Below are 27,734 nucleotides of genomic sequence, written 5' to 3'. Positions count from 1 at the left end.
CGGGCCTCGGCTGCCGCCGGGGGGCGACGGGGAGGAGGGTGTGCGGGTGGCCCTGATAATCGCTTTATGTTGGCCTGCGGCTTGCGTAATCTGCGATCAATTATTTATTTCATGCACCACTTATGGGTCTGAGGGGCAGCGTTAGGCCTCTGGTGTAGCTCGGTGCAGCAGAAGGGGAGGCTTCCTTGCACGGATGGTGTAGGAAAGGGAGGTGGGGGTGTTGGGGGTTCAGATAGTGTTCTTCACACGCCTTGCTCTCCCTGTGCAATTTTGGGGGATGTGAACGAGGGAGGTCCTTATTAACGATACATTTTTAAGGATCAAGTGGAAGCCATCCTAGTCTCAGTAAAAATAACCTTCTGTGGTTTATTTCATTTGCTAGATTGTTATTTTTCCTCATTCTGTGGCAGGTTGGGCTGCTCAGCCAGCCTGGAGAGAAGGCTGGAGAAGGAACCATGTCTTCTGAATCTTTTTGTCTGGCTGCTCAAGCTAGGTTTGACTCCAAATGGTTGAAGACAGACTTACAGGTAAGGAGTTAGATAGTTGTATTGCATCGTGACCTTTCAGGTGCTGATCAAGGATGCTTTTAGTCTAAATAGCTGACAAACAGAAGACTGCAGCATTGCTCTTGAGATAGACCTATAGGGTTTTTTTTTGAGTATGCTGATTTAAAACTGATCTTGAAGAAACACTTAACTCATCTTGAGCTGCAAATAGATCTGTATTATCAGTCCAGTCCCTTCTGCTTAGAAACAAGCTGGACTACACGCTATCTTTGCAGACTGTCAAAGTGCATAGCTGAGTGCGTAGCATTACTGCTAGAACTATAAATTCTTCATTTAGGCTCTTGGTAATCTTCTTGCCTGCATATGGGCTAGCAACTTTAATGCACAAGAGAACTGAAGCGAAAGGTGATGGAAAACTAATTTATATTTTGAAGAATTCAGATTAGCATTTACTGTAGTTGTTTGTATGATGGGTGTAGACTTTCTTTAAATTTTGTCCTTTTTGAAGGGATTTAACTTTTTGTCAAATATATGTGGTTGAAATGGAACTGGTCTTTGTTGAAATGTGCTGGCATTTGGTGAAAGCTTTCTTTCATCTTGGAAGATGATCTGTTATCAAAGTGTGTGATACAGGGATGAGGAAACTATCATGTTTTCCCAATTCAGGCTTGAAAATTAAGTGGAAAATACAGAGAAACAGAGTTGTTTGGGTCAGTTATGTTTGTTTCAGATGAAATGGGTAGGTAGAGTAAGTCTTTATCCTGGCTGTCTTTTTCCTTCCCTCCAGATACATGCATATATGTACCTTACTTTGAGAAACCTTTCCAAGTTCCTGCTCAAAACTGAAATTTCTGTTAAGATGGGCCAGCCAGTGTTGTTATTATTAATAATCTGTAACAAAGGAATAATAAAAAAATTTTAAAAACTGCATCCTGAGTGACTTCACAAAAATTACATGCTGATCATCTAAATGGTTGAGTTCAGCTGTTCTTGTGGTTAGACAAGGGGTTTTCCCCATGCAGTTGTGACTCAAAAGCAGCCTTTCTCCAATATTTTGCATCAAATAAGCTATATAGGAATCAGAAGTGACAGATACAGCCTTAGAGGTTACATTACTTACTAGGTCTTGTATGTAAATGCTATGAAATGATAGGGCTTGCTCTTGATTTGGCTAGATTATTTCTATTTTCATGTTTTACTCTTACTGAAGTAAAAGTTTTGATCTAAAGTTAGATGTTTTGGCTAATGTGGTAAACAAATGTAGTAGAAAACAAATTGACAATAAGCATATTAAGAAATATAGAAATATTTTTGTGTTCCTTGGAATCTGGCTTCTAGATTACAAATATGTTGCTTCAGTGACTGTAGAATAGATGAAAATTTTAGCTGAAAAAGTGGCAATCTTTGTAACAGCTGCTGAGTATGCATTGCCTGTTTTTTCTTCTGTATTATGTGGGGTGAAAAATGTGACTGTTCATGTGATTTGTCAGACTTTTCCTTTCATTTGTAGTGCCTGTTTTCTATATCCCTTTTTTTCCATTTATGTAAACTTTTGACAGGAGAGTTGCCATCCAAATTTTAAGGATTATTTTCAGCTGATTGTGTCTAAATGTAACAAAATCTTTGTCTTTTATGAGACTGTTGTGTAGTGAATGTGTTGTAATAATTTATTTTAATAATAAAAACCTTAATTTGTAACAAATTTCTGTGAACAAGCTGTCCCCTAAATAAGAGTTCTTTATGAGTAAGAACAAATAGGACTTTAATTGTCAGGGTACTCCCTTTGTTTTCTTCCAGTCATGCTGTAGTCAAAATAATGAGATTAATGAAATAAGAGAACAGTAATCATTTGTGATCTGCTGGACACAAACATTACTTCTCTGGAATCTGAAGACTAGCCAGGCCTCCTGGGTATAATGTAATTTTCTTATTAGGTGAACTGTTTTTGGTATTACACAGGTCCTCATCACAGAACTCTGTCTGGATGTATATGTTCAATATTTTAAAAAATGTGTGTGTGAATCTTGAATCGGTCCTTTTAATGTATTAAATGGCAGATGTATTCTGTCAGGTAAAGGGGTTTTGGGCTCTGGGGAGTTTTTCTAGTGCATGATTGGCTATTTTAGCTACTGGTTGACTAGCATGACCTAGCTGTGTGTGAAATTTCTGTATAGGTATAAATCCTGCCTCTTAATCCTTTAAGTTCTGTGTCTACTGTATATGCTAATTTCCTCCTGTGTATGTTTTTACCGGCTGACTATAGAAGGGCCTTATTGGTGTTCAAGAGACTGTCAACAGGAATGGAAAAGATGGGCATAATATTTGGGAGAGACTTGAAGAAAAACACACTAATTTGTGTGAATTAATTAAGCTCTGCAAATTATTGTTTGGAATTAGACCCTGAAACTCTTCACTTTGCGGTTAGATTTTTAACTTTTCATTGTACAGCAGTCCAAGAGGGGGTAGGTGGAAGTCCCGTGGAGAAACAGAATTATACTGGGAAATTCTCACCTTAGGACACATACAGAAACAGATTAGTCTTTAAAACTAACTTTTTTTGTTTCTAAATGAAGTTCTTTGCTGTTGCAAAATTTGGGGAGCGTAGCTTGCCTTTTTTTTTTTTTTTCTTTCTTTCTTTCTTGTCACTGTTGCCAGAGAGTTTTTGCTCTTTAGACTCAATGGCTGTGGCAGTTACTGTGTATTAAGCTAGTGAAATGTCTCTGAAAATAATCTGATTCTTTTTTGCTTTAGCTCAAGACGATGTTGCATTAATAATATAAAACACAGTATTATAATACACTGTGCATTAATAAGTCTATAATATAGTGGTATTAATATAATAAGAAAAGAATAACACGTGGATTGTGTTTAATCACCTGCACTCATCACTGTTCCAGCTGACATCTAGGCCAAATTTAAATGTTCTTGTTCAGTTTTGGGGTGTTACTTTTAAGAGACAAAGCCAGCGTGAATGTAGCGTATTATTACTATTCTTAAGATAATATATAAGACAGAAGCCCTTTTGTAATAGCAGTGAGCCTCTAGCATGCAGGATTAACTGGTGTGAAATGTTAATGGAACTATATTTTGGCAGTATATTCATTCATATGAAACTAATCAATATTATTATAGGAAGCCAAAATGCTCTACAAAGACCCAAGTGCACCCCATAACTATTCGATGTCTTTTTACAAACTTTGTAATTATTGACCTATTATTGTATGATTTATAGCTGCTAGTATAATTTTGAACTGATTAGAAACATCTGTTCTATTAAAAATCTAAATTTCCTGGTGGTGGAGCAAAATTAAGATATTCTATATTGTCTGAAAAAACACAAACTGTTATAGCAACTGAAAATTAGGATAGTTCAGATCAATATGAGGTAACATCAGTAGTACAATAGGTAATATGTTCTCATATTACATATATCAATAATATGTGTATAACATCACTATTAGTAAAATAATCCTGTGAAGTTACAAAACAGGTGGATTTTAGTACAGGCCACTTTTTCATGGGTCACATTTCATGTAGTTTCTAGAAAGGTCAGTGTATCACTTAAATCTCCAATTATTTTTTTTAGATTTGAATTAATAAATTTAAAAGCACCTACCTATTTATGTCTATTACTAGTAGAAACCATCACATTTATAGTAAAATCTGTGTGTAATGGGACATTGTGTTTTGATGGCTGTTTCTGAGTAAAGCATCTTTTTTTTTTAAAAGGAAAGTATAAAAAATACACAAACGGAAGGGAAGATTATGATTGTTTACTTAAGCCTAGATACCCAGTTTGCTGAATCAAACTGTGCTTAAAATAGTTCTGATTAAATAGATGTACTGTACTACTAATTTAGAGTTTTATGCAGAGAACCTTAAGTAGTGATGGCTGAATAATGAAAAAATAGAATTGCTGTCAGCTAATGAGGTGTGTTCAAATGGTGTTTAATTAGCCTGCTTATTCTGGATCCTGTGGAGAACTATTGTGCTAATAGCAGGGGTTAGAGGTGAAAATCTTTAATTTTCTTGTAGTGTGGAAAAAAACTTTAGGCAACAGTCAAAGTGCAAGAGCTGTCTACAGGAGGAATATGATGCGTTTTATCAGTTTTCATTGAGTTTGTGGTTGGCAGGCTATCCCTGTCATCATCTTTTGCCACAGAGATTAGAGTGAGCTTTTTAAAATGAAACAGCCACCTGTAAGAGTCATTGGTTTGAAATGTTTTTACCTTCCCTTCAAAGTTACACTTGGCATTTTGATTTTCATGAAAATCCCACTCTTCCAGCATCTAGATAGGTGTCTTTGCTTGTGAGAAGATAATGTGAATAAATGATGTCCTGACTATTAAAAGCAAGAAGTTAGTGAAAGTTGCGTTCTCTATTTTGTTGATTTCCTGTTGATTTTCTTCTTAGTTTTGGTTTTCTAATCAAAAAAATGAAGGGCTTATGTGGAAGTTGTTATAGCAAACTGCAAATGAGAACTACATTTTTAAAGGAAGTGAAGTTTGCAGTAGGGATTTTTTTAATTATTTAAAAAATGAAGTAATGCTGTCCCTCCAAAATAAGTGATTTCCAGAGGGAGGGGTGAGGACCATATGTGGAATGATTGGGTGGAGAATTTAAATGTAATGTTTATGTAAATATTTGGGGTCAAACAGGACCACTGTTCTGCAAATGGGGAAAGTTAGAGAATGTCTCTTTTAAGTTGGAGGGAATGGCATAGTTTTTCCTTGCGTATGACCATTAACTGTTAATAAACTTTTGCAACAAATGGAAGACCAGTAGACTTATTATGGGGACATTTGTAGTTTATAACCCTGGATCTGCTGCAGTAATGTGAGGCTGCTGAACTTTTCTGTCTTTACTATCAGAGCTTTAGAGCAGTTTGGTTAGATCTAATGATGTTTCATTGTGCTTTGCACAGGTATGATAAGCAGCTATAGTTTCAGGGCATGCTTCAGCAGGGAAGGAAGGAGGCTAGGACAAAATCCTGAAGAAGACGACAATCAAAAAGGAAGCACAAATTGAATGGATTAAAAAAAAGCGAAAACAACAGAGACACTTGGGAAAGGACTTAGTGTTCTGTGATTCTCTTTACCATTACTGGGCTCAAAAAGGTTTTTTTAATCTATTTCTAAAGAAAAATGTGTTAAAGAAAAATGTGTTTTAATGTAGTCTTTAAAATACAGCCAATGGCTAATGCAGAAGTAACTGAACGGAAGAACAGATTCTCCCCCCACCCGCTGGCAATTCTGAGGTGAAGACTATTTAAGTACCTTATATTGTAAATCCCTATTGACATTTTGTGATTATGAAGTCACTTTTCTTGAATTTCCAGTGCAGTTATGTAATCAGGAATACTACGTGAATCAATCCTTGTCCTTTTGTGTCATTTTCTTTTCCTGGCTTCATTTTTCTTGAGCTCGAGTTAACTTCTACAGAGGTTTCTATGCTTTCTGCAGGGAAGTTTATGAAACCGCACCAAGAACATGAGTAATCTTTGTCTGACTTAAATAGTTGACTTCAGAATAAAATCGCAGCTGCTGATTATTCTTAAAATAAATTATTAAAGCCAAAATCGCAGTGGTGCTTTGAGAATTCTCAGAAGCTTATCCAGATTTAATTTTCCTGAAATGTAAGGAAATGCTAGTGACAATGCCTTATTCTCTAGAACTGATGAGGATGGGAGGTTGGATGGCGATTTCACTGCCAGCCCTGCTGGAGAATGGCAGCAGCATATCCCAGCAACCAAACTAGATATCTCTTTGATTTAATTAAGTGTTGTAGCAGATAGAATAAATTACAATTTAACTGCAGAGATAAGATTAGCAAAATATTAGAGTGGGGGCTTCCCAGTTTACAGCACAGTAGAAGTTCACTTTGAAGTCTACTCAGGCCCTTGCTTTTTTGGCTGTGTGAGCAGGGTTGAGACTTTGGTCTATGTGGGAAGTATGAAATTTGGTGAGATACGTGCCTTACAAGTGCAGAGATCAAGACATGGTCTGGGGGTGAGAATGTGTGACAAGCGGTGGAAGTGGGTTGGGGTTTGTGAAGGTGGTGTGCATAGGAGATGAGGATATGTGGCTGTGGTCTTATGTGAGAGTTGTTTGGGAGATGCCATGGGAAGAACAAGGGAGATTTTGGGCATGGGGAATGACACTTGGTTTGGTGGAATGAGTAGGAGGATTAAGAACACAGGTCAAGGTTGTAAGGCAGTAGGTAGTGGTGATGGAACATGGAGCTGCTGTTGTCTCAGTCTTGGGAAGGCAGTGTGTAGGTGGTGGGGCAAGCAGGGACTTGGGGTCCTTGTGGGGTTTTTACAGAGTGTGCATCTCTGACACTGTTGTCAGTTGCAAAAGTTCAGTGAAAACTTAATTATTCTTAATTAGTTACCTTACTGAGTTTGTCAAGTTCATCCCTTTAAACATTCACAAATGAAGTTATTAAATTAGTAGAGGGAAAGATGTCCACATAAGTCAAGCAATCTAGTGAGAGAGTGGCAGACTTAACAAAACACAGGTAGATACTCTTATACTTGCAACCTCAGTATGTCAGAAACAGTGAAGACACCAAGTTTGTTTTTCTTCTCTTGCACTGCACCATTGATTGCCTTGTGAATTTTCTGATTGCTTTGTGAATTTTCTTTAAAGGATTGAGTGGAAGAAGAGCCATGTTTTTGAAGAAGAGTCTTTTTTTTGAAAACAGAAACCAAAGAGAGGTTTTTTCCAAATTTGTGTTGAACAAAGTTCTAGTTCTTCTGTCTCAGCACTTGGTTGTGTTGATAGACTCCTTGCAAATGACTGAATGCAAGAATTGGTGGGAGGAAAGAAGAAAGTAATATGTGCTTGTGCTGGCTAAGATAGTCTTAAAACACTGTAGAAAGAAAGAAAAGCACGATTGTGTAGTCAAAGCAGATATTTGACTTTTCTACCATACAGTTGACTTGCTGTTACCTTCAGCTGCTAGTTTCACAGAATCACAAATGGTTGAGGTTGGAATGGCCCTCTGGAGGTCATGTGGTCCAACTCTCCTGGTCAAGCAGGGCCACTTAGAGCCAGCTGCCCAGGACCGTGTCCAAATGGCTTTTGAATATCTCTGAGGATGGAGGCTCCACAGCCTCCCTGGGCAACCCGTGCCAGTGCTCGGTCACCCTCACAGTGAAAAAGTGTTTTCTGATGTTCAGAGGGAATCTCTTGTGTTTCAGTTTATGCCCGTTACCTCTGGTCCCATCACTGGGCACCACTGAAAAGAGCCTGGCTCCCTCTTCTTTGCACCCTCCCTTCAGATATGCAAAAATATACATTAATGAGATGCCCCCTCAGCTTTCTCTTTTCCAGTCCCAGCTCTCTCAGCCTTTCCTCATAGGAGAGATGTTCCAGTCCCTTAATCACCTTTGTGGCCCTTTGCTGGACTCTCTCCGGTATGTCCACGTCTCTCTTGTACTGGGGAGCCCAGAACCGGACCCAGCACTTCAGGTGTGGCCTCACCAGTGCTGAGTAGGGGGGAAGGTTCGCCTCCCTTGATCTGCTGGCAACGCTCCTCCGAATGCAGCCCAGGATACCCATTTGCCGCCTTTGTGGCAAGGGCATGTTGGTGGCTCATGTTCAACTTGGTGCCCACCAGGCCCCCCAGGTTCTTTTCTGCAAAGGTGCTTTCCAGCTGGGTGACTCCCAGCATGTACTGGTGCTGGGGGTTGTTCTTCTCCAGGTGCAGGACTTTGCACTTTTCCTTGTTGAACTTCATGAGGCTCCTGTCACCCCATTTCTCTAGCCTGACATCCCTCTGGATGGCAGCACGACCCTCTGGCATATTGGCCACACCTCCCCATTTCTGCTGGTTAAGTGAAATGTTTCTCTTAAGGGAGTTTTGAAGCTTCTATTATGGTTCTAGAATTTGGGGATCATGAAAATAAAATTGCTTGAATAATTTATCACTTAAAAACTCAGACGACTCTTTCACTTTTGGCTATCGTAGTGGCAATTCACTGTTTAATATGTCTGCTGAACGTCTAATAGATTAATAGTGAACTTGTTACAATTGGTACTGAGTTGCCCTCAGTTATGGCAGATTAATTGGTTGTAAATACTGTTTCTTAATTGTCCTTTGAGTTGGCTGCTTTGCTTATTGCTACAAAAAAAGTTCAGGGTTCCTTTACTTTCAAACACATCTCCTTTCCCCCTCCCCCAACACATATACCACTGGGACAGCTACAACCTGAATAAAGGCAAAATTGTTTATCTGAAGGCTGCTTATGGTGTAAGTTTCCACATGAAGTATTTGGAGAAGGAGGGGGAACTGTCTCTGACCTATGATCTTGGTGGCTGCTCTATCTTCATGCAACATACCAAGCAAATGACTTTGATAAGAATTTGAACACCAAACGCAAGGCAGAAGAAATTTTGTTTACTTTTTCAGCTTTTAGTTGCTTAAAAGACTTGGGTGAACTTTGTGCCATCTGAAAGGACTGGAGGTTAAAATGGAGAAAACAGTTCTTGATTCTACTTTACAGCAATGCTTGCAAAAGTAGGAAGTTTTCTGAAATAAAACAATGCTGCATTATGAGGATTCTTGAATTCAAAGCCTGTAGACCTTTAGATTGTAAGTTTAAGGGCTGTGAGAATCATTTTCCATACCGAGGTAATCTGAGAATGTAAAATAAAATGTATGAAAAGACAGTTTATTAGACAAAAATCTTAACTTTGTGAAAACCATAATTTGTTATGCAACCTATCTGGAGGCTTGCCTCATTCACTATTTTTCAAGCTTGTATCTTAGCACAGGTTAGGATTCAACAGGTGAATATATAAAAACCAAAAAATCTTCTATCACATATCAGCCAAAATTAGTGGAACAGTTGTGTTTAGCTATTTTTGCAAGAAAAAAAATTGTAAAATAAGTTCCTTAAGTGGCCCCCAAAAGTATATGAGCACATTGATAAAGGAGACAGTGAACACAATTTATTTTTGAAATATTTATAGACTGAGAACAATGCAAGAAATTCAGTCAGTGGTGAATGGCTGTTTTTTATTTTTTTTTCATTGTCAAAATGCAACTTTACTTCAGACTATGCCAATTTTTAAAAAATTAAGCCAAATGTAAAGCTTTTAGCAAAACAGAGTCTTTGCAAAAGCTCTACTCTAGCTTGTCTAGCTCGGAAGAGTAGGGACTGTACCTTTCAGTAAAGCATGGTCACAGTGTAATTCTGGTGCTGCACAATTGATAAATCGCAGAGAAGTTGAATAATACCTAGCTTGTGCTGTGTGATTCTTTCCCCTCTTACCCCCTGAGATCAGGAAACAGCAAGTGACAAATACATAGTGTGTCAGCTCATATTTTATGCTGAAAGAAAAGCTTTTGCAATCATTAATATGTCTTTGAGTGAATTTCTGAAGTATGCAATATGAAGTCAAGAAACTAATATGGTAATTTAGTGTGTTACAGTGGTGTCAAAACATGCAACTTGTCTTTAATTCTTCAGGTTAACTGAGATTTAGCTAGATCAGCAAATGACTTCCGTGCTGGTGGTTCTGACTCTTAAACCTGTAATCTTTAATCATTAAAATATCTTTAGGAAATAGATCAAAAGAAAGTATAAGTGGACTTCTGTGTATAACAGTAAATATTTTACAGCAGTTGTGTAACATCGTTGTATTACTAAGTTAAAACACTTTGGATTTGAATACTAGTTGCATAACACAAAAATGCTTCTGAATAAACCTTCAGCATTTTTTTGTTTTTTAAATGTTTCCTGTGCACCACTTTTGCATGCTAAAGGTATTCTGTTTTTCAGTTTCATGTACTCCCCTCCTTCCGTGTGCCATGTGGTTGCAAAATACAGCCTGGTTGTTATGGAATTCGCTTGGGATGTTGACACCTGTTTTGCAGCGTTTTATAAAGCAGAGAGAACGAAGATGAGTTATCCTGGTCATTAGGATTCTTCGAGGGAGATCCAAATTGATAAATCATTAGGAGACTTGTGTTACAGCTGGTGCTTTCATGAGCACTTCCAGCTAGCACAGTCCTGCCGTTTGGTCTATTGCGAGTATTTGTCCCGTTGCACGCATAGTGTGTTGGGAACTGACCTAGGCTGAGGTGGCCCCTCGCTCTTCCCCCAGGCGTGGCTGGTTTTAGTCTTGATCGGTTCCATAACCTGGGTCAGCAGATGATCATGCACGTGCGTTAGCTGGGGTGTGAGAGGAGGCATTGTAGCAGCTGGAAGGAAGAGGGAGGGCTGTGAGAGATGCTTTGCACAACAGGACCAGTTTGAAGTGGTTAAATGTGTTTATGAATCTGTGCCTTGATGTCATGTGTTCTGGTTGAGTGCCCAGCTCTTCAGTTGCTGGTTTGGAGAGGGGACTATAATATTGACTTCCTTCATGCTTCCCTTTTGTGGACTTTATGCAGCTTGACTTTCTATGGACAGCTTCTCCTGAAGGGAAAAAGGACACCCCCCTGCTGATTAATGCATGATGTCATCTTGAATGTGTGGATAGTTATGAAGTGACCAAATCCTTGCTTTTGATGAGAATTTTTCACTGAAAGAAAGTTCATCTTGCTGTATTTGAGCCTACCTAAAAGTTACTGTTTTGTCCTTTTAGTCTGAAAATAGCATAGCTAGAGAATCGGAGATCCTGAAGATCATTTAAATCCCTATCATACATATTAGTGAGGTGATAGGTGTGTTTTCTTTCTTCTGGGACAAAATACAAAATCTGATGTATTTTAAATGTTAGCTTGCATTAGCTTCAGTTGGCTTGAGAGAAAATTGTTGTGTGTAACTATATGCGATGTATTACTTTTAACAGCTTGCTTTTACACGAGATGGACTGTGTGGCTTGTGGAATGAAATGGTAAAAGATGGGGAGATTGTATATCCTGGAACAGAGTTAACACAAAGTGGTGAGCTACCTCCAAGAAAAGGTATGGATTTTTATATTATTTTTTTCCTTTGTTCTTTTTTTCTTTCATTGTGATGATCAAAATGGAATTCACATTTCATACTCTCACAGAACTTATTGTCACCTGTCTATACAATTTGCAGGTGTTCATGTTTTGAATTAAATACAATTGAAACTGATTTCTTAAAAGCATACAGAAAGGTAAGGTCTAAGCCTTCAAATGAAGGCTTAAATCTGTTCCAGCCTTTTGAAATTAAACTTCATAACTAAGCATGTTATTATGAGAGAGGCTTGGCAGTGTCTTTTTGTTTGGTATGCTTGGTGTGTTTACAGCTGAAGCCTTTGTTTAAAGGAAGTAGACTGAGGAATGGGGTAAAGCTGATACTGCTATTTCTAATTTTGTTTACCGTCTTCATAAAGTTACTAAAAGGTCAGCTAAATAACTGTCCACAATCTGACTAAGAATGTAGTGCTTTTTTTTTTTTTTTCTCCTGCCTCCTGGTGTACTTGAGAGCAGTTCAAACACTGCGGATCCTGCAAATGGCAGAGTAATGTATCTGTTTAGAGAGATTACTTTGGTGGAGGTGGATTTTGTTTCATGATGGGCTGTGCCAAAACGGAGTGATTCTGCTCTTGCCTTTTTTCCTTTTTCTAATTGTGGTGCTCTCTTGACTCCTTATTGAACAGAAAATTAAATTAGTGAAAAAAGAAAAAGGTTTATGTTTCCTAAGCTGGCTGAAATGGACTCACCAAATGGTCAGATAAGTTCTGTCAGTAATTTACGTAACCCCCAAATAAATGAGTCTCTGTCTAGGAGAAGGGTGGAAATACTGCCTTTGATTATTTTAGCTTCTGCTAGTTCCTGAACTCTACTGTTGGATAGACATGATATTTGAAACCAGTAATGCTAAATTCCTTATGGAGAGATGTTTGGGTGGTTTTTTTTGTACCCATGATTTGTTGTCTTTAAAAAATGGGGGGGAGGGGAGAGGGAAGTCCTTTTGACTAGAGGAAGTTATTTCTGTAGGAAAGAAGCTATAATAAATAGTTTATAAGAGGATAGTGAATTATACATTGTTTTTATCAAGAGTATAAGCTTTGTAGGTTGTGAGTGGCTGCATGCTGTAGTAAGGACTAGAATAACGCTCCTAACTGTTTCAGAGTTAGAAAACTTTTTTGGTCCTGCTGCTAGCCCTTTTGAATATTGTTGTTGGCACTGGAGGAAAATACAGCTGATCTTCTTAGAAAGGGTACTACAACATCTGCTCATGAAGTGAGTGGAGGTAGTGTAATATTTTTTTTTCCTTAGGATTGGCTGGTTTCATGTATATTACTAAAACGCATCATAAACTTGACGCAATGAAGAGAAGGGTTATCCCATAAATGAACTGTGGGAAATGTTTTCCCATTCACTGACAGCTCGTGATAGAGGTATTGTGATGGTTGTGTTATTCAACACACTTTGCTCTCATGTAGCAAAAAGGTAACAAACATCTATAATAAAAAAGACAATACATTAAATACCCGCTTTACAGATTAAATTGATACAGTTTCCTCTTTTTGTGCCAGATACTTACACATTGTTTTTAGAGTGGTATCTGTGCTGGTCTTTGACAGAAAACTATTCTTCAAATATCTTTATACTGAAGTAGCCAGAGAGAATTGGGGTTTTTGTTAGTTGCGGAGCTGTAGTGCTTTCAACAATTCTGAGAAAGCTTATAGACAGATGTCATAGTATAATTGGTTTTTGTTTTCAGGGGGATCATTGAAATATCAGCTAGGAAAATGCAAGTTGTCAGTTCTGATCCAAAATGTAGAGAGCAGTATAAAGTAAAAAATCAGAAGTGCTAAGCAAATTATAAGTCTGTGACTTCACATGTTCATCCACACTTGGGACACCTATTCTGAATAATGATGTCAAGTTTTTTTTTTTAAATGCTGGATGCATGTTTGTATGTACACATGACTTCAAAGGAACAAAAAGGTATACAGTGTTAAAGGCTGTAGGATACTATTACTTAAAAATACAGAAATTCTGATGGCTTACTGTAGAAATAAGGCATTTATTCTACATTATAATGTTAGTGGTCCAAGTTGCAATGAGGCTTTTGAAAGCTTTCTGATATCCATGGTGGTGTGGGGTTTTTTTTGTGTGTGTGTGTTGTGGGTTTTTTTTTTGTTTTTGTTCGTTTGTTTTTGTTAAAGCAAGACTGTCACTTGTTGTTTCCAGTACTGTATTGTGGTGGGTTGACCTTAGCCAGCTGCCCAGCCAGCTTCTTACTCACTGTTCCCCCTCAATAGGACAGAGGGAGAAAATGAAATTGAAAAGCTCGTGTGTCAAGATAAAGCCAGGGACATTGCTTACCAGTTACTGTCTGTCATGGGCAAAACAGACTTGACTTAGGTAAAATTAATTCCATTTAATTTATTGCCAATTAAGATAGAGTTGGATAGTGAGTAACAAAGAAAAAAATTGAAACACCACCCTCTCCTCACCCTTCCTTCTGGAGGGGTGAAGTGTAGGTATTATAAAGCACAGATCACATCTGTTACTTTCTGCAGCTGGAGCGTCTCTGTTCTTCTAGTGTAGTCTAGTTGGAGGCCGGTAGCTAGTGGAGTTCCCCAGGGCTCAGTACTCGGCCCAGTCTCGTTCAACTTATTCATCAAGGACCTGGATGAGGGGACAGAGTGTACCATCAGCAAGTTTGCTGATGACACAAAACTGGGAGGAGTGGCTGATACACCAGAAGGCTGTGCTGCCATTCAGCGGGACCTGGACAGACTGGAGAGCTGGGCGGAGAGGAACCTGATGAAGTTCAACAAGGACAAGTGTTGAGCGCTGCACCTGGGGAGGTTTAACCACATGCATCATACAGGCTGGGGGCTGACCTGCTGGAAAGCAGCTCTGCTGAGAGGGACCTGGGAGTCTTAGTGGATGACAAGCTGACCATGAGCCAGCAGTGTGCCCTTGTTGCTAAGAAGGCCAGTGGTATCCTGGGGTGCATAAAGAGCAGCATGACCAGCAGGTCAAGGGAAGTTATCCTCTCCCGCTACTCTGCCCTTGTGAGACCCCACCTGGAGTACTGTGTCCAGTTCTGGGCTCCCCAGTTCAAGAAAGATGAGGAACTCCTAGAAAGAGTTCAGAGGAAGCTACAAAGATGATTAGGGGACTGGAGCACCTCCCGTACGAGGAAAGGCTGAGAGAGTTGGGCTTGTTTAGCCTGAAGAAGAGAAGACTGAGAGGGAATCTCATTAACACTTACAAATACCTCAAGGGTGGGTGTCACGAGGACGGAGTCAGACTCTCCTCAGTGGTGTCCAGTGACAGGACAAGGGGCAATGGGCACAAACTGAAGCAGAAAAGGTTTCAGTTGGATACGAGGAAGAATTTCTTTACTTTGAGGGTGACAGAGCACTGGAACAGGCTGCCCAGGGGGGTTGTGGAGTCTCCTTCTCTGGAGATATTCAAAGCCCGCCTGGATGAAGTCCTGTGTAACATGCTCTAGGAGAACCTGCTTTAGCAGGGGTGTTGGACTAGATGATCTCCCGAGGTCCCTTCCAACCCATGCCATTCTGTGATTCTACATAGGTACTTCTAAAACATCTATTTCTTGAAAAGCTACAGTAGTTTAGAAATTTAAATACAGCTTTTTCAGGCTCTTAACTCTTAGAATTAATGTATGAATTCTCTTTCAGTGAAGTTAACCTTCATAAATGCCATTGTGTTGGCCTACAGCAGTTTGGTAAATAGAACTCTCTTGCTTACTAGACTTGAGCTTTGAGAAGACTGTGTTTGGTCAATGTTGATCAGATAGTATATTTGATTCCATTAGGCAGTAGTGAGTCATGGAACCAGAAAAATTGGCGGTCAGTTTGCACCTCTGAACTTGCAGCTCAGATGGAGTTTCATGAGATTAAAATCTAGAATATTTTGGTCTGTTAAGTTGGTAGTTACTTTTTTGCATAAATGATCTACGAATGTAATTCAGGAGGAGAGGTAAAAGAACATATAAGTTCTGAGATTTATATAAAGCCTAGTGCTTTTATATTAAAAGCAATATATTTTAATCTCAATAGTCAGGTTTTTCTGCTAGATTGACTAATTTGGAGATAAATAAGAGAGGTTGCTGTAAGTAGTCATTTTTTTTCAGTCTGTGGTTTTGATTTATGCCCATCCATTGCAACTCCTTCTGTTGATGCTGACTGGGCTGCTCACAAGAGGCGCTCCATTCTTTCAGTGCATATCAGCAGTGGCAATAGACTGGAAGAACACGCTATTGATAGCAAAAAGCATTCGTTTTCTCTCTAGGAAGAATATGCAAATAGTGGTGGTTTTTTTTTCCTGTTAGCAAGAACATTTGGTTAGGAATAACCTCGTTGTTTTTTCTTCATGGCGCTTTCTGAAAATCACGTTTGATAAATGCATTCAGCAGAATGTGTTTGTATGTTTCCAAGTATCATCTGAGGACACAGTTGTGACAGCAGTGATGTCCAAATACAGGTGCACTTACAGCATGGCATGTACTTAAGAGATAATCAGCTGTCCTTATGAAATTTGGATGAGATTACTATCTTGTATACTGGAAGCTATGCACTGAAAATAATAAAATGTATTAGTTATCCTTACTAAATTTTCAAGTTAGAGAACCATTACTGTAAATTTTTAAGATATATCAATTACACAGGTCTCTTTGTGTGTGGTTTATTTTTTTTTAATTTTTTTTATTCCTCAAACTTCTGTATAGGTGGGGATTTCTGTTTTGATTAGCTATTTTAAATTCCAGGGCAAAAATATAAAATTGTCAGCTTCATGCCTCTGTCCTGCCTTTGTTAAACACTGTGGTGGGTTTCCTCTTCTTTTCTGTTCTCCCTTTCCTGAAAGTTGAACCTTTGTCAGCCTGGTGCCATTGAATCCACAAACCTCATTCCGTGTTGCACCTGCAAATAGATAATAATGTCCAAACGCCACAAGCAGTTCCGGAGAGACTGGCAGAAACAGATAAGAATAACAATATGTGGGAATTGGTTATGGTGGCTACGGTTCAGACCACAGATGTAGCAAACTTTAGTAGCGAGCAGGCATATAGGCTGGCTCCTGCTTTCAGCCTCCTTTCTTGTGTAAGGCAGAACTTGTTAAAAGTGAGAAGTGACTCTTTTCTCTTGCTCTTTTCTGCTTTCCCCAACCCAGCTATTTTGGCTGTACCCAATGGTCAGCACTGGGCTGGGGATTATCGTACTCTCTTTGCAGGACTACAGAGGGAACTCTGTGGTCACTCCGTTGGACAGCTTGACTTCACAAGTGTAAAATGATTTATTCAACAGATAATTTAAAGAATGCATTTAAAAAAAAAAACAACAACAGTATACCAGGGAAGAAAAGAAACTTTATTTCTGATGAGAGTAAGGAGATCAGAATCTTCTGTCATCTGGACTTCTACACCTGGAAGGCTGTGTAAACGTGGTTTGCAAATGGTTAGGCATGCATCCTTCCTTCACAGATATCTACCAGTTGAAGTTTATGTATGTGTATATATATGAAAGAAAAGCTCTTTGACAGAAAACAAATTGTTATTTTGCATTGCAGCTGAAGTACTTCCCAGATCTGGGACTACCAAATACTATTTTAGAGTGGTTGTAAAATACAGCCCTTGCCTAAAGCACACTGTAACTTCTTGCCTTGTGAATGGCAACGTCTGTTGGGAAACTGCTGCAGGCTTTTTCTTTCTACTGAGGGATTCCTAACGATATCATTGGCATTTAAGAGCAGCAAAAGATCATACTCTTTAACAGGTGCAGCACAAGATCATACTCTTTAACAGGTGCTGGAGGTGACTGTGCAGTGTCAGTTATTTTCTTAATTGAATATGAAATCTGAGTTCCACCTTCAGTTGCTTCCTTTTTATCCTCTGTTTATACTGGGTTAGGCTATTGCCGTGCAAGATAGAGCACACATGGTGAGCTACTGTGCTTCGATTTGGGAACTACCTTCTAATTGAGGACAACTAACTCGAGTTGCTCAGTTTTGACTGGCTGAGCATACCTACCTCAGCTTGGAGGCTTACGGGTGTAAACCAAAACATAGTTAAGAGAAAGTTCTTTCAGGGAAATGTTACACAGTTGTTTTCCCCCACCACAATAGTCACACTTCAGTCTGAGAAAAATGAAATTAAAACAGGTTGTCACAGTGCAGTGTGTTTTTACATGCATTGTTTTGAAAACTGTCTTACTTGTTATTTTGGCCTGTGCTGGCTTCACTCAAGATTTCTTCCTCCCTGCCCCTCTTTCTGAAAGATCTTTGGGGATCCCTTTTTAAAAATCCCTTTCATTAAGCATAACTGAGCTTCCACAGTTGTGATGTCTGTGTTGCTGCTTTCAATATAGACTGATACCAACTTTGTCCCTTATGGGGCAAGTGGTTTTCTGCAAGAATAGTGAAAAGTCTTTGTGGAACAATTTGACACAGGCTTTTAAGGTGATTTTTAGCTCGGCTCTTTCCCACTTCATATGAACAGAAAAGGGGGATCAATGGGAGGACAATGGGAAAAAAAAAAAATCTTTCTTGTTGATTTGCGTGTCAAAGTGGTTTTTGTACAATATAAAGCTCAAGTTCCCATCTGGATTGGGACCTTTTATATTTGCAGTGAGGAGCTGGGCAAAATGACTAAGTTCATAGCCCTTTGTTGTCATCCTTTGCCAAGGATCTGTTAAAAAGCGTAGCAAGTTCTCTTACAGCTGCCTGCAAAATGTAGTGTCTTGGCACAACACCCTTCTACCCACTAACTAAAATCCCAGACCCTGCGGAGCGTGTCTCTGGATGTGTGGGTGAGTGGAGAAACACTGAGATTATGGTGTTACTGTGGGAATATTCTGAACTACTAGGGCTAAACAGGGTCCTTAGTCGCTGAGTTAACTCTATAAAGGAATCTGTGCCTTTATTATTTGCTTGTGCCTTGGAATAGAAACAGCTAGAATCAGTCACATTTTGGACGTGTGTTTTCATGCTGATGACTGCTGTACTACTGCCTGTTCCTTGGTGTAGGAGAGAAATGGTTATACTCTCTGTGACTGCCACTTCCAAGTGGGATATCCAAACTGCTTTTTCCTGTTCTCATGTGACTTTGTTATCCCTTCCTTAGCCCACAATCTCAGCTGCAGCAGGTGTGCTGCAGTTAGGTCTCCCCTTCTTTCCTGTTCTCCTTCAGTTTTCATCTGCTACCTCCTGAGCACTAGTGTGTGTTATAGGTTAGGAAACACTGGTTTTAATTTAAAACTTGTATAATTAAGGCACCTTCAAAAGGTTTATTTTGGGAGGTGTTGTTGTCTCCAGTCTAACAAATTTTTAGCAGAGAGGCAATCACAGATCCAGTTACAACCAGATTAGGCATTCTTTTTTTTTTTTTTTCAGGCCAGATGGCAAGAACAGTTGAATATTTTTGTACATTGTGATAGGTGTATTTGTATGTTCTGAGGCAATGAGAGCCTTTGATCTCCAAGTGGGGTCATGCTGAGTCTGAGGCAGGCTGCAATCAGATGTGCTGTGTCTGGCTACAGCTGTAAACCTCTTGCTTATTATTGTCTTCTGAAATATGCTGGTACAAATGCGTGTGTTTCGGGTGTGTGGTGTGAGGTAGGAAAAAAGACAAAATTCTAATGCTTGTCTGGCTTCTCATGGCTGGGACATTTGTGGGGGGAAGGCTCTGTAGACTAGTTTGGCAGATAGGAATGGAGGAGCAGTGAGCTCTTCATGGATAAGTTGCAAATTCTGGGCTTGAGAAATTTTAGGGGATATTTTTAGAAAAGAAGGTCAGGGTGAGGAAAGCAGTTGCTAACGTGGCCCTTAATTGCAAGGCAATCTTGTGCATTGAACTGATTGGAGGTATGGATATGGAAATCCATATCCCCAATATGAATAAGCAGAGACTTCCAGCTGTCTAGTTCCACTGTGTTTAGAAAATTGGGACTTTCATGCAGCCTTTGATTACAGAGATAAGTGACTAATGTCTGTGTTCTGTCTTTATGAAAGTAATCTCAAAAGGATTGCAAATACTGTTTTGTTGCTTGGGCAGAAAGTGGTGGTATTATTTTCATTACTTGCTGGTAATTACTAAGATGCTAGATATGTTACAGATGTTGAAATACTGCTACATAAAATTAGCGTAAATGCCAATATATAGCTCTCCTTGATTTTGAAATTAAGGCAATTGCTATCTTTTTTTTTTTTTTTCTGTACTGGAAATGAAATATGAAAACAAGTAAATACCACAGAAATGTGGATAGTTGGGAGCAAAATCTGACTTAAAGTGCATCCTTTGCAAGTCTTGTATGATGGTATTGATATTAAATGTTCATCCTCCCTAGGACGTTACAGCAGTGATTTCTGGATTCTAAGGTCACTGTCTTACAAAATGTAACATGAGACCTAGCACCTGTGACAGTTAACATGGTAAAATACTACTTCCCCCTGCTCTGTACTCTTTATGACAGACAATATTGCTGTAAACTTGTGGGCTGGGCATTTCACCTTTACATTTCTACAATCTAGAACTGAATTCAAGGCTTATCCCACAATCTCAGCTTGACTGGTTTTTTTTTTTCCTTTAGATGATAGCACTGAATGCCAAACTGCATCAAAAAAAGAAGAGCAAAATGATAAAGAAAAGAAAGATGAAGAAGAGACTCCGCTGCCCACTTACAGGGCCAAATCGATTGTTGAGAGTTGGGTGTGGGGCAAACAACCAGGTATTACAGCTGTTTTGGTCATTCTGACTGAATGTATTATGTATTCTATATTGATCACTACTTATGTAGCATCAGGAAGTAATTGGATCAAATGTACTTGCTAACAGATGCATCTGTTAGGTTAGTGGAATAAGTTGGATAAGTGGTTAGCTGTGATTGAAGTTAAACATTTACTATAATTACCTTCAGATTTAATTAGACTCATGACTTGAAGAGTCAATTTGCACCTTTCATGCTGCTTGAAGGAATGATAAACTGACTTGGAACAAATGCAGTTATACAGTGAAATGTTACGATGTCTTCAGAATATTTCTTTTCAGTTGCAGACACTAAAAATAAATTGCTTAGTTTCTGAAGATTTAATTTTCTGCAGGCAATAAAGGTTAAACAGGTGATTTTTCTTTTTGGTTTCATGGTCTGGTGGATAAGTGCAAGTGAATCATGGGAGGAAAGTTGAAATGGTTAGTTCAATTAACTGTCTGCCTTGACCTTTGCTGACGGTGATCTCACCCATGATGGCAGTGGAAGGATGGTTTGTGTGTTCACATCTTCATATATGGCTCTATAAAGTACTGATTTTGATACTGAAGCCAGTTGAAGTTCATGGCTGTTTATTACTGCAGAGCAGCAATTCATTGTCTAAAATTGTCCACGTTTAAATATAGCAGATCAGAAGCAGCTTCACTTCAATGGTTTGTTTTACAGTTCTGGTGCATGATATTGCCTGATTCAGATGTTGGCATGTACAAACTTTGAAGACATCTGTTGTGCTCCTTTTCCTTTCCCCTATACCTAGAAGCACTTGAAGATCCCTGGGAAAAGTATTGTCTCTTCAGCACCAGAATCTGCATCTGTGTAGCCCCGTTTGCTAGGGAAGCTATTTGTTTCTGTCGAGCCACAGGTTCACTGCCAGTCTGCTGTCCTCTGCTCTGTGCCAGCCAGCTTGCTCCCTTTTCTTAAGGACAGGAGGACAGATGGACTTGCTGTCACTCTAGTAGAGGGACAGAATTTTGCAGTGTAGGAGGAATGAGAAGAATTGCCACTACAGTGGAAGGGGGAGTGCGAATTGAATGTGTTGGAGATGTAAGCTGAAGGTCACATTATCTTTGTTTTATATTTTTATTTAGTGTTTGTTGCTGAAGAGTAAAATAATTTTATAAAATGGTAAACTAAATGCCAGGTATCTTGCCAATATGTGGTAATTTGAGGCTGCACCTCATACTGTGCTTGATTTTGGGCCCCTCGCTACAAGAAAGGCGTTGAGGTGCTGGAGTGTATCCAGAGAAGGGCAGCAAAGCTGGTGAAGGGTCTAGAGAACAAGTCCTGTGAGGAGCAACTGGGGTTGTTTAGCCTGGAGAAGAGGAGGAGGCTGAGGGGAGACCTTCTCACCCTCTGCAACTGCTTGAAAGGAGGGTGTAGCAAGGTGGGCGTTGGTTTCTTCTCCCAGGTAACGGGTGATAGACAAGAGGAAATGGCCATAAGTTGTACCAGGGGAGGTTTAGGTTGGACATTAGGAAAAATTTCTCCACTGAAAGGGTTGTCAAGCACTGGAATGGGCTGCCCAGGGAAGTGGTCGAGTCTCCGTCCCTGGAGATGTTTAAAAGATGGGTAGATGTGGTGCTTAGGGGACATGGTTTAGTGGTAGACTTGGAAGTGTTGAGTTGGACTTGATGATCTGAAGGTGGATCTTTTCCAACCTAAACGATTCTATGATTCTGTAAATTTCTCCCACTGACCAAGGTGTGTGGGACAAGACCTGCCCTTTAAACTCATCCTCCAATTATTTCTTAACAGTCAAAAAAGAGTTGTTTAGAAAAAAAGGGATGTATGCATATTTGGAGTTTTCAGAAAGAAATAACTTACTCTCTTGTATTTACTTCTAGTGGTTAGATATAGTATGGTTTATTGACACACATATAGATACTTATTTTAGAAAAAACTTACAAGGACTTTATCTAATAAATTTGTATTCCTCAGTCTCTGTTACCATTTGTGCTTCAAGTTTGCATCACCTAGTGGTGACATACAAATCCTTAAACAATACACTTGCAGTTTATTTATAGAAGTGTTACAGGTAGCTTTTGTTCATGATTGTACGTAACTTTTTGGTTTGTATTTGTCAGAAATATAGCTATCAGCTGCCTGTTGAGCCATCCTAGTTTTTGTGGCTTGGTAATTTTGAAAAAAAAAAATACAGAGAATCACTTCAATTTTGATACTTTGTATAAGTGTTTCATAAAACAAGGAAAACTGTTTTAAGCTTTTCTTCTGTCATCCTTCATAAAAATAAAATGAACCTTTGAACATTTACCTGTCAAAAGCAGGAAGGAACTTTTGAAAAGGAGAATTGTTTCTTTAATGCTTGCTTGATCAGCAACAGTATGTTTAAGACTTACTATGTTTTCCTTTATGTTTTATATTCCTTTATGTAAGGTATAACTTGGAAATGTGACCTTGGAGGTATTGTATAAAAAGAACTGAAGAGGCATTTAAAGTCTGTGTATCTACCGAGTTTAATGATTTACAGTCTTACATTATGAAAATAGTATCTAGACATTAGACAGTGTGTATCTGTGTTTTAGAAGTGCTGTAATACAATCTTATTTTGCCGAGAAGTGTGGAGGATCATGCTATTGAACTTCAACAGGCTAATCCTGGTCAGTGGGCCTTGTGACATCCCTCCCTCATGTGAGCTGAGAGATTTTGAGAACACACAAAACCCTCCCCGTTCATAAAATGTGTTGAGAAGGAGTACATTTTGAGCCCACCTCCCTCCCCCCCAACTTCACGCTTGTTTTGTCATCCTGGCACAAGTTCAGAGAAGTAAAATGCTTTCCTAGTTCTAATTTATGCAGAGATCACTACTCTGCCAGAACAGGGCAAAGAGGTCATAGGTTTTTTTTTTTTTTTTTTTTTTTTTTTGGGAATGGTTTTACTATGCCAAGCACTGTAAAGAATGCATGAGGTAGTAATAAGTACATGGGTAAGTAATTATTTGACTTCAAGGTGTTTTTCCTTCTCTCTTGCATCTTAGTGTTCATCCATTTCATACTCAGCTCTTAACTGAAGTCGGTGTTGAACTATTCAGGCCTTGTTTTTGACATGAGTGCTTCTTAAAAACATCTTCCCCCTATCCTATTCCTGCCAGGTTGTATGTTCATTAACTGGTTCTTCCGATTCTTCCTAAAAATCTTGTTTCACTGGTTCCATCAGTTTTCTGTTCTGAAAATACTTGGTTTTTAGCATCTTACACGATCTGGAGAGAAGTCGAGGTGCTCAGCCCTGGATATGGGGAGAAAAAGAGTAAACCCTTTGAAGTCGTTGTTCAAAACCTACAGAAAGTAGAGCAGGTTTTTATTTTCTTGGCCTTCTCTTTCTTGGTCATGATATGTTTAAGGTTGGCTATATTGAGTCAAACCAAAGGAAAGGCTAGTCCAATGTCCTGACAGCAACAGCATAAATAGTGGTAGCCAAGTGAGTAATTAGGTTCCGCGTTCATGATGCATTATTTCTAGCCTAGAGACTTTGAGTCGGAGGTGGTGGTATGGGGAATGTGAATGTGTGTTTGGATTCCCCATCCCCCTTTTCTTTTGCTGGAGCTTATGTGTGCATGGCATAACTTAGTAGGCTTTAATATTTTTGATGTTGATTTTTTTCCTCATTAATTTATCTAGTCCCTTTTGAACATTCTGAACTTTTAGCATCTGCAGCTATATGTAGCAAGGAGCTTTGTAAGTCAACTGTGTATCACATTACTATTATCTCCTCCTAGTCCTTGACTTGATTTTGGCATCTGTTGGTTTCACCTAATGCCTTGTTGTTCTTAAACCGGAAGAGGCAGTGAGTGGTTGTTCCTTACTTGTCTTCCCCAACACTGGTGGGGTGGGTTTTTTGTGTTTTAATTCCGTCATAATCACCCCCCAGTTGTATCTTTCCCTTGCTGAAGATCTTACTTCATGCAACTTTTTTGCATGCAGAAGCTATTCTAAACACTTAGTTCTTCCCTCTGGTTCTGCCGCCCCCTCCCCCCCCCCCCCCCATTTTTATGCCTGGGAAGGTGGGTTGGGAACTGTATATACTGCTTCAGGTGTTGGTACCTCATGGGTTTCATGAACCAGTATAATGATCTCTGGTTTTTGTTGTGTCTGTCTTATACCCTGTTTTTCCAGCTGCTGTTGTACAGTGGACCAATTTCTTCTTGGGTCTGTGGTAGTGCCGAGATCTCATTCCTGAGTGGAAGGTTGTCTGGAACCCCTTTAAGAGGAAAAACTGGGATTCTATTTCCCTTGCTCATAGGTGTACATGTACTGTTTTACTGCTCACTTTCTTAATTGCCTGCATATTTTTGCAGTTGGCTGTCATCTTTACTAATGTAGTACCAACAGACTTAATGACCTAAATATTTGTCTCCATTTCCACACCATTTATGCATGTATGGAACAGCAGAGGAATTTACACAGGTTTCTCTGGGACTTGCTGTTGTTGCTCCGAAGTGTATATTGGCTATTTATTTATATTCCTTTACACATTCCATATGCATCTCTATGAGTGTTAAGGGTTCTAATCCTTAGCATTTAGTATGTATATATCACTATTGGGTGTTTAGAAATGTCTTCAATACACCCTGTCTTTGTAGATACAAAATCTGAGAGATCTGAGTATTTTTGACTTCCATCCAAAACTTTCACCTTAAGGTGAATCCTGTTTCTATTTTTGTTGCTGTGTTTTGTTTGCTGTTGTTGTTGGGGGTCTTTTTGTGTCTTACGGAGAAAGCACTGGTTAAATCTTTCTAAAGCTTAAAATTGTAGAGCCAGCTCCCTTTGACTGTGGGTATAGTTGAGTATTTATTTAATACTGCTTGAGGTCAGGTAATTTTTATTTCTTGGGAAAAAAAAAACCAGCTCAACTGGTATAACAGTTACGTCTGTAAAAACTTAACTTGAAAAACTGTTAAATACTGTTCAAGTTCACTGTAATCTGATCTCATTTCATATGTTTAAGATACTAAATATTGCATACTTACAGACAAAGTTAGTTGAAATTCACCTTAATTGCCATCTGACTAGAAAATGCTAATTTCTACTTGGAAGTTTCAGTAGGAATGCTACTGTTCTGTTTCCCCTGTAGGACAAAAAAAAGTGAGGAAATAATGCAAACATCCTTAAATGAATAAGCAATGTACAGTTGAAGTGAGAATATGGTTTTCTTGTTTAGTCAGATCAGGTTTATATTAGCAGTGAATTAAACTACTGTGCTGGTAAATCAGTGTCATGATGTAGCACTTCTGGGGTTTCCTCATGTACGAGTGAGCTTGTTTACAGAGAGCGCCCTATCTTGTTCTTCTGACGTTGTTAGTATAGCTGATTGCACCAAGAAATGCTTTAGAGGCGATACCTGAGGGGGCAGGTTAAAATTACCCATGTGAATTCAGTGAGATATTGTTGAGATACATGTCACTACCAACAGCAGTCGAATCTTTCTGCATTTGCTTTGTGAGAGAGGAGGAGACATGCAGAACTTCCATATTGTAAGGGCTATTAGTTACACAATTAAATCTAAATTTGTACTGTGTACAAAAGTAATTAAAAGCAGTCATGGCATTGAAAAAACTGGTTTTGACCTCCTTTATAGTGACATTTTCTACTTTAATAAAATTTCTTGATCAGTACTTCTAAGTTTAGATTTAGAAATGCTGATAAAAGAACAGTTCAGTCAAAGGATGAAATTTGACCTCCTGTGATTTACATTTCTCAGAACTCCTTCATCCCTGGTTTTTCTTTTACTTTCTTGCCCCTGGGAACAGATTTTAACTTGCCTCACCCCGCATCCTTCTTCCCCCCCCAACTTGAAAGCTGTTGTCCAGCTCCAAGTATCTTGTTGCTGTTTATTCTCTTAAGGGTTATGTGTGTGCTTGTGTATTTTTACACACACATACAAGGCTCAGTTTTTGCTGTTTTGTTCTGTGCATGAGTATTTGCGCATCAGGTTAACCAAGTTCTGCTCACAATATCAAACTTTGAAAATTAAGCACCCAGCCACCTAAGGAGATGCATTCTGAATGTGCATCCAGCTGTTCGTTATTTCTCCTCCTGCTGAATACTAGTAAGGTGAGGTTTGCTGGTGGTCATCTTTTTGAATAGGGGAGTAGACAGAAGGAAGCTACAAGCTAAATGCCCTTTAGGAATTATATCCCTTGTTGGTATAAAATAATTTTGGGAGAATATTTAGCTTTGTTTTGGAAGAAAATTATGTGTATGTGATTGCATTTTTGTCTTTTTTGAATCCACTCATTCTGTGGCAATGGCTAGCAGGGTCATTAGATATCTGCCTGTTGAGCCAAGCCAACTGCATCCTCTATCTGCTCTTTGTCCAGTGGAAATACCATGTAGTGGAAAGGGTTAAAACCTCTAGGAATTTAGAGCACATTAGTTCTGCTGCTGGCAGAAATGTGTGCTCATTATAACAGTAAATTCTTGCCAAATTTTGTTTGAAATGTGTTTTGAGTTTTTAGGTCTGAAATCTGTCTACACCGTAACACCTATATTTGCCTTTAGTAAAGTTTGTGACTCAACCAAAGTCCTTGAAACTTTTCAGTTTGGTATTGGCATTTTTAAGGTCCTTAGTTTACCAATTAGAAGCCTGTGGCATTCCCTACAAGAGCTAATGAAATAAGTGTTAAGAAACCATTTAGTTTTCTGTTTGTTTTTTTTTCTTTTTTTTGGTTTGTTTTGGTTTTGGTTTTTTTTGAGCTGCTAAACCAGGAGCAAACACGCCTCTGGACAGGCTACCTGTCTTAGACTCATGTCAGGTTAGTGTTCTGGCTGTGGCTGAGATGGTTGAAGATGTTACTGTCTTCAGCTGCTTGTTTTGCCCCCCTGCCCCGGTTGTGCTGGCATACCTAAACAACGTGTCACTTCTTAACTCTGTTCTGTCAAATGATCCGGGTTAAATGCTACCGGTATTTTCCCTTCTAATGCAGAGAACTTCTGGCAGGAGGAATTAAGAAGTGAAGACATGGAGTTATGTTAGTTGCTGAGGTGAGGGAGAGATGTGATAAATTTTAACAGAAGATGGTAAAACCTTTACCTATCTCCACTGCAGCCAGAAACATATCTGACTAGTTGTCAGTTAACAAGTATTCTGCTAATGGTAACTTGAGAATTTAAACTTGTATGGTATGACTTCAACTCTTGTATTGTAGGTACAGATTAGGTAAATAATGTGTCTCCACCCTCCATAAAATAACTGACAAAGCAACGCATTGGAAGGGGTGGTTAGCATCAAGGGCCGGCGTAGTGGCATGTGAGCAGTTTTGTTTAAAGAGTTCCCTGTAACCTTCTCAGATGAAATTTGAATCGTTACTATTAATAAGCTATTCTCTCATTAGTCTATTTAGTTCACCGGTAGTAAGTGTTGTTCAGACTTGAGGGGGTTTTGAAATCAATTTCACTGGGTTGATTCCCAGACATACTTATATGTTTCTAAAGAGTTCTTGTAAAGATAAATTTACTTACGGAGTAAGAGAAGATTTAAAAGGAGGAAGTGTATAGATATAGCTCACTTAAAGATAGTGTTACTTTTAATAAAACAA

The 27,734-nt window shown here is 39.0% G+C and overlaps 1 protein-coding gene across 3 annotated transcripts in view; it reads left to right on the top strand.

The window, feature by feature from the left end:
- The first annotated feature begins 410 nt into the window (after positions 1 to 410).
- Positions 411 to 27,734, top strand: part of HERC2 (HECT and RLD domain containing E3 ubiquitin protein ligase 2) — a 117,577-nt gene continuing 90,253 nt past the window's right edge. For all 3 annotated transcript variants that reach the window (XM_009645649.2, XM_035901074.1, XM_035901076.1), the window contains exons 1-3: positions 411 to 527; positions 11,312 to 11,426; positions 20,006 to 20,143. In XM_009645649.2, the coding sequence (XP_009643944.1) occupies positions 456 to 527; positions 11,312 to 11,426; positions 20,006 to 20,143 (325 nt within the window). In that variant the 5' untranslated portion in view covers positions 411 to 455. The remainder of the gene's footprint in view (positions 528 to 11,311; positions 11,427 to 20,005; positions 20,144 to 27,734) is intronic.

The sequence above is a fragment of the Egretta garzetta genome, unplaced genomic scaffold, assembly GCF_000687185.1.
Source record: "Egretta garzetta isolate BGI_Z169 unplaced genomic scaffold, ASM68718v1 scaffold788, whole genome shotgun sequence".
Lineage (NCBI taxonomy): Eukaryota > Metazoa > Chordata > Aves > Pelecaniformes > Ardeidae > Egretta > Egretta garzetta.
Note: the sequence above shows the minus strand (reverse complement) of the source record. Positions and strands in the feature narration are given on the sequence as shown.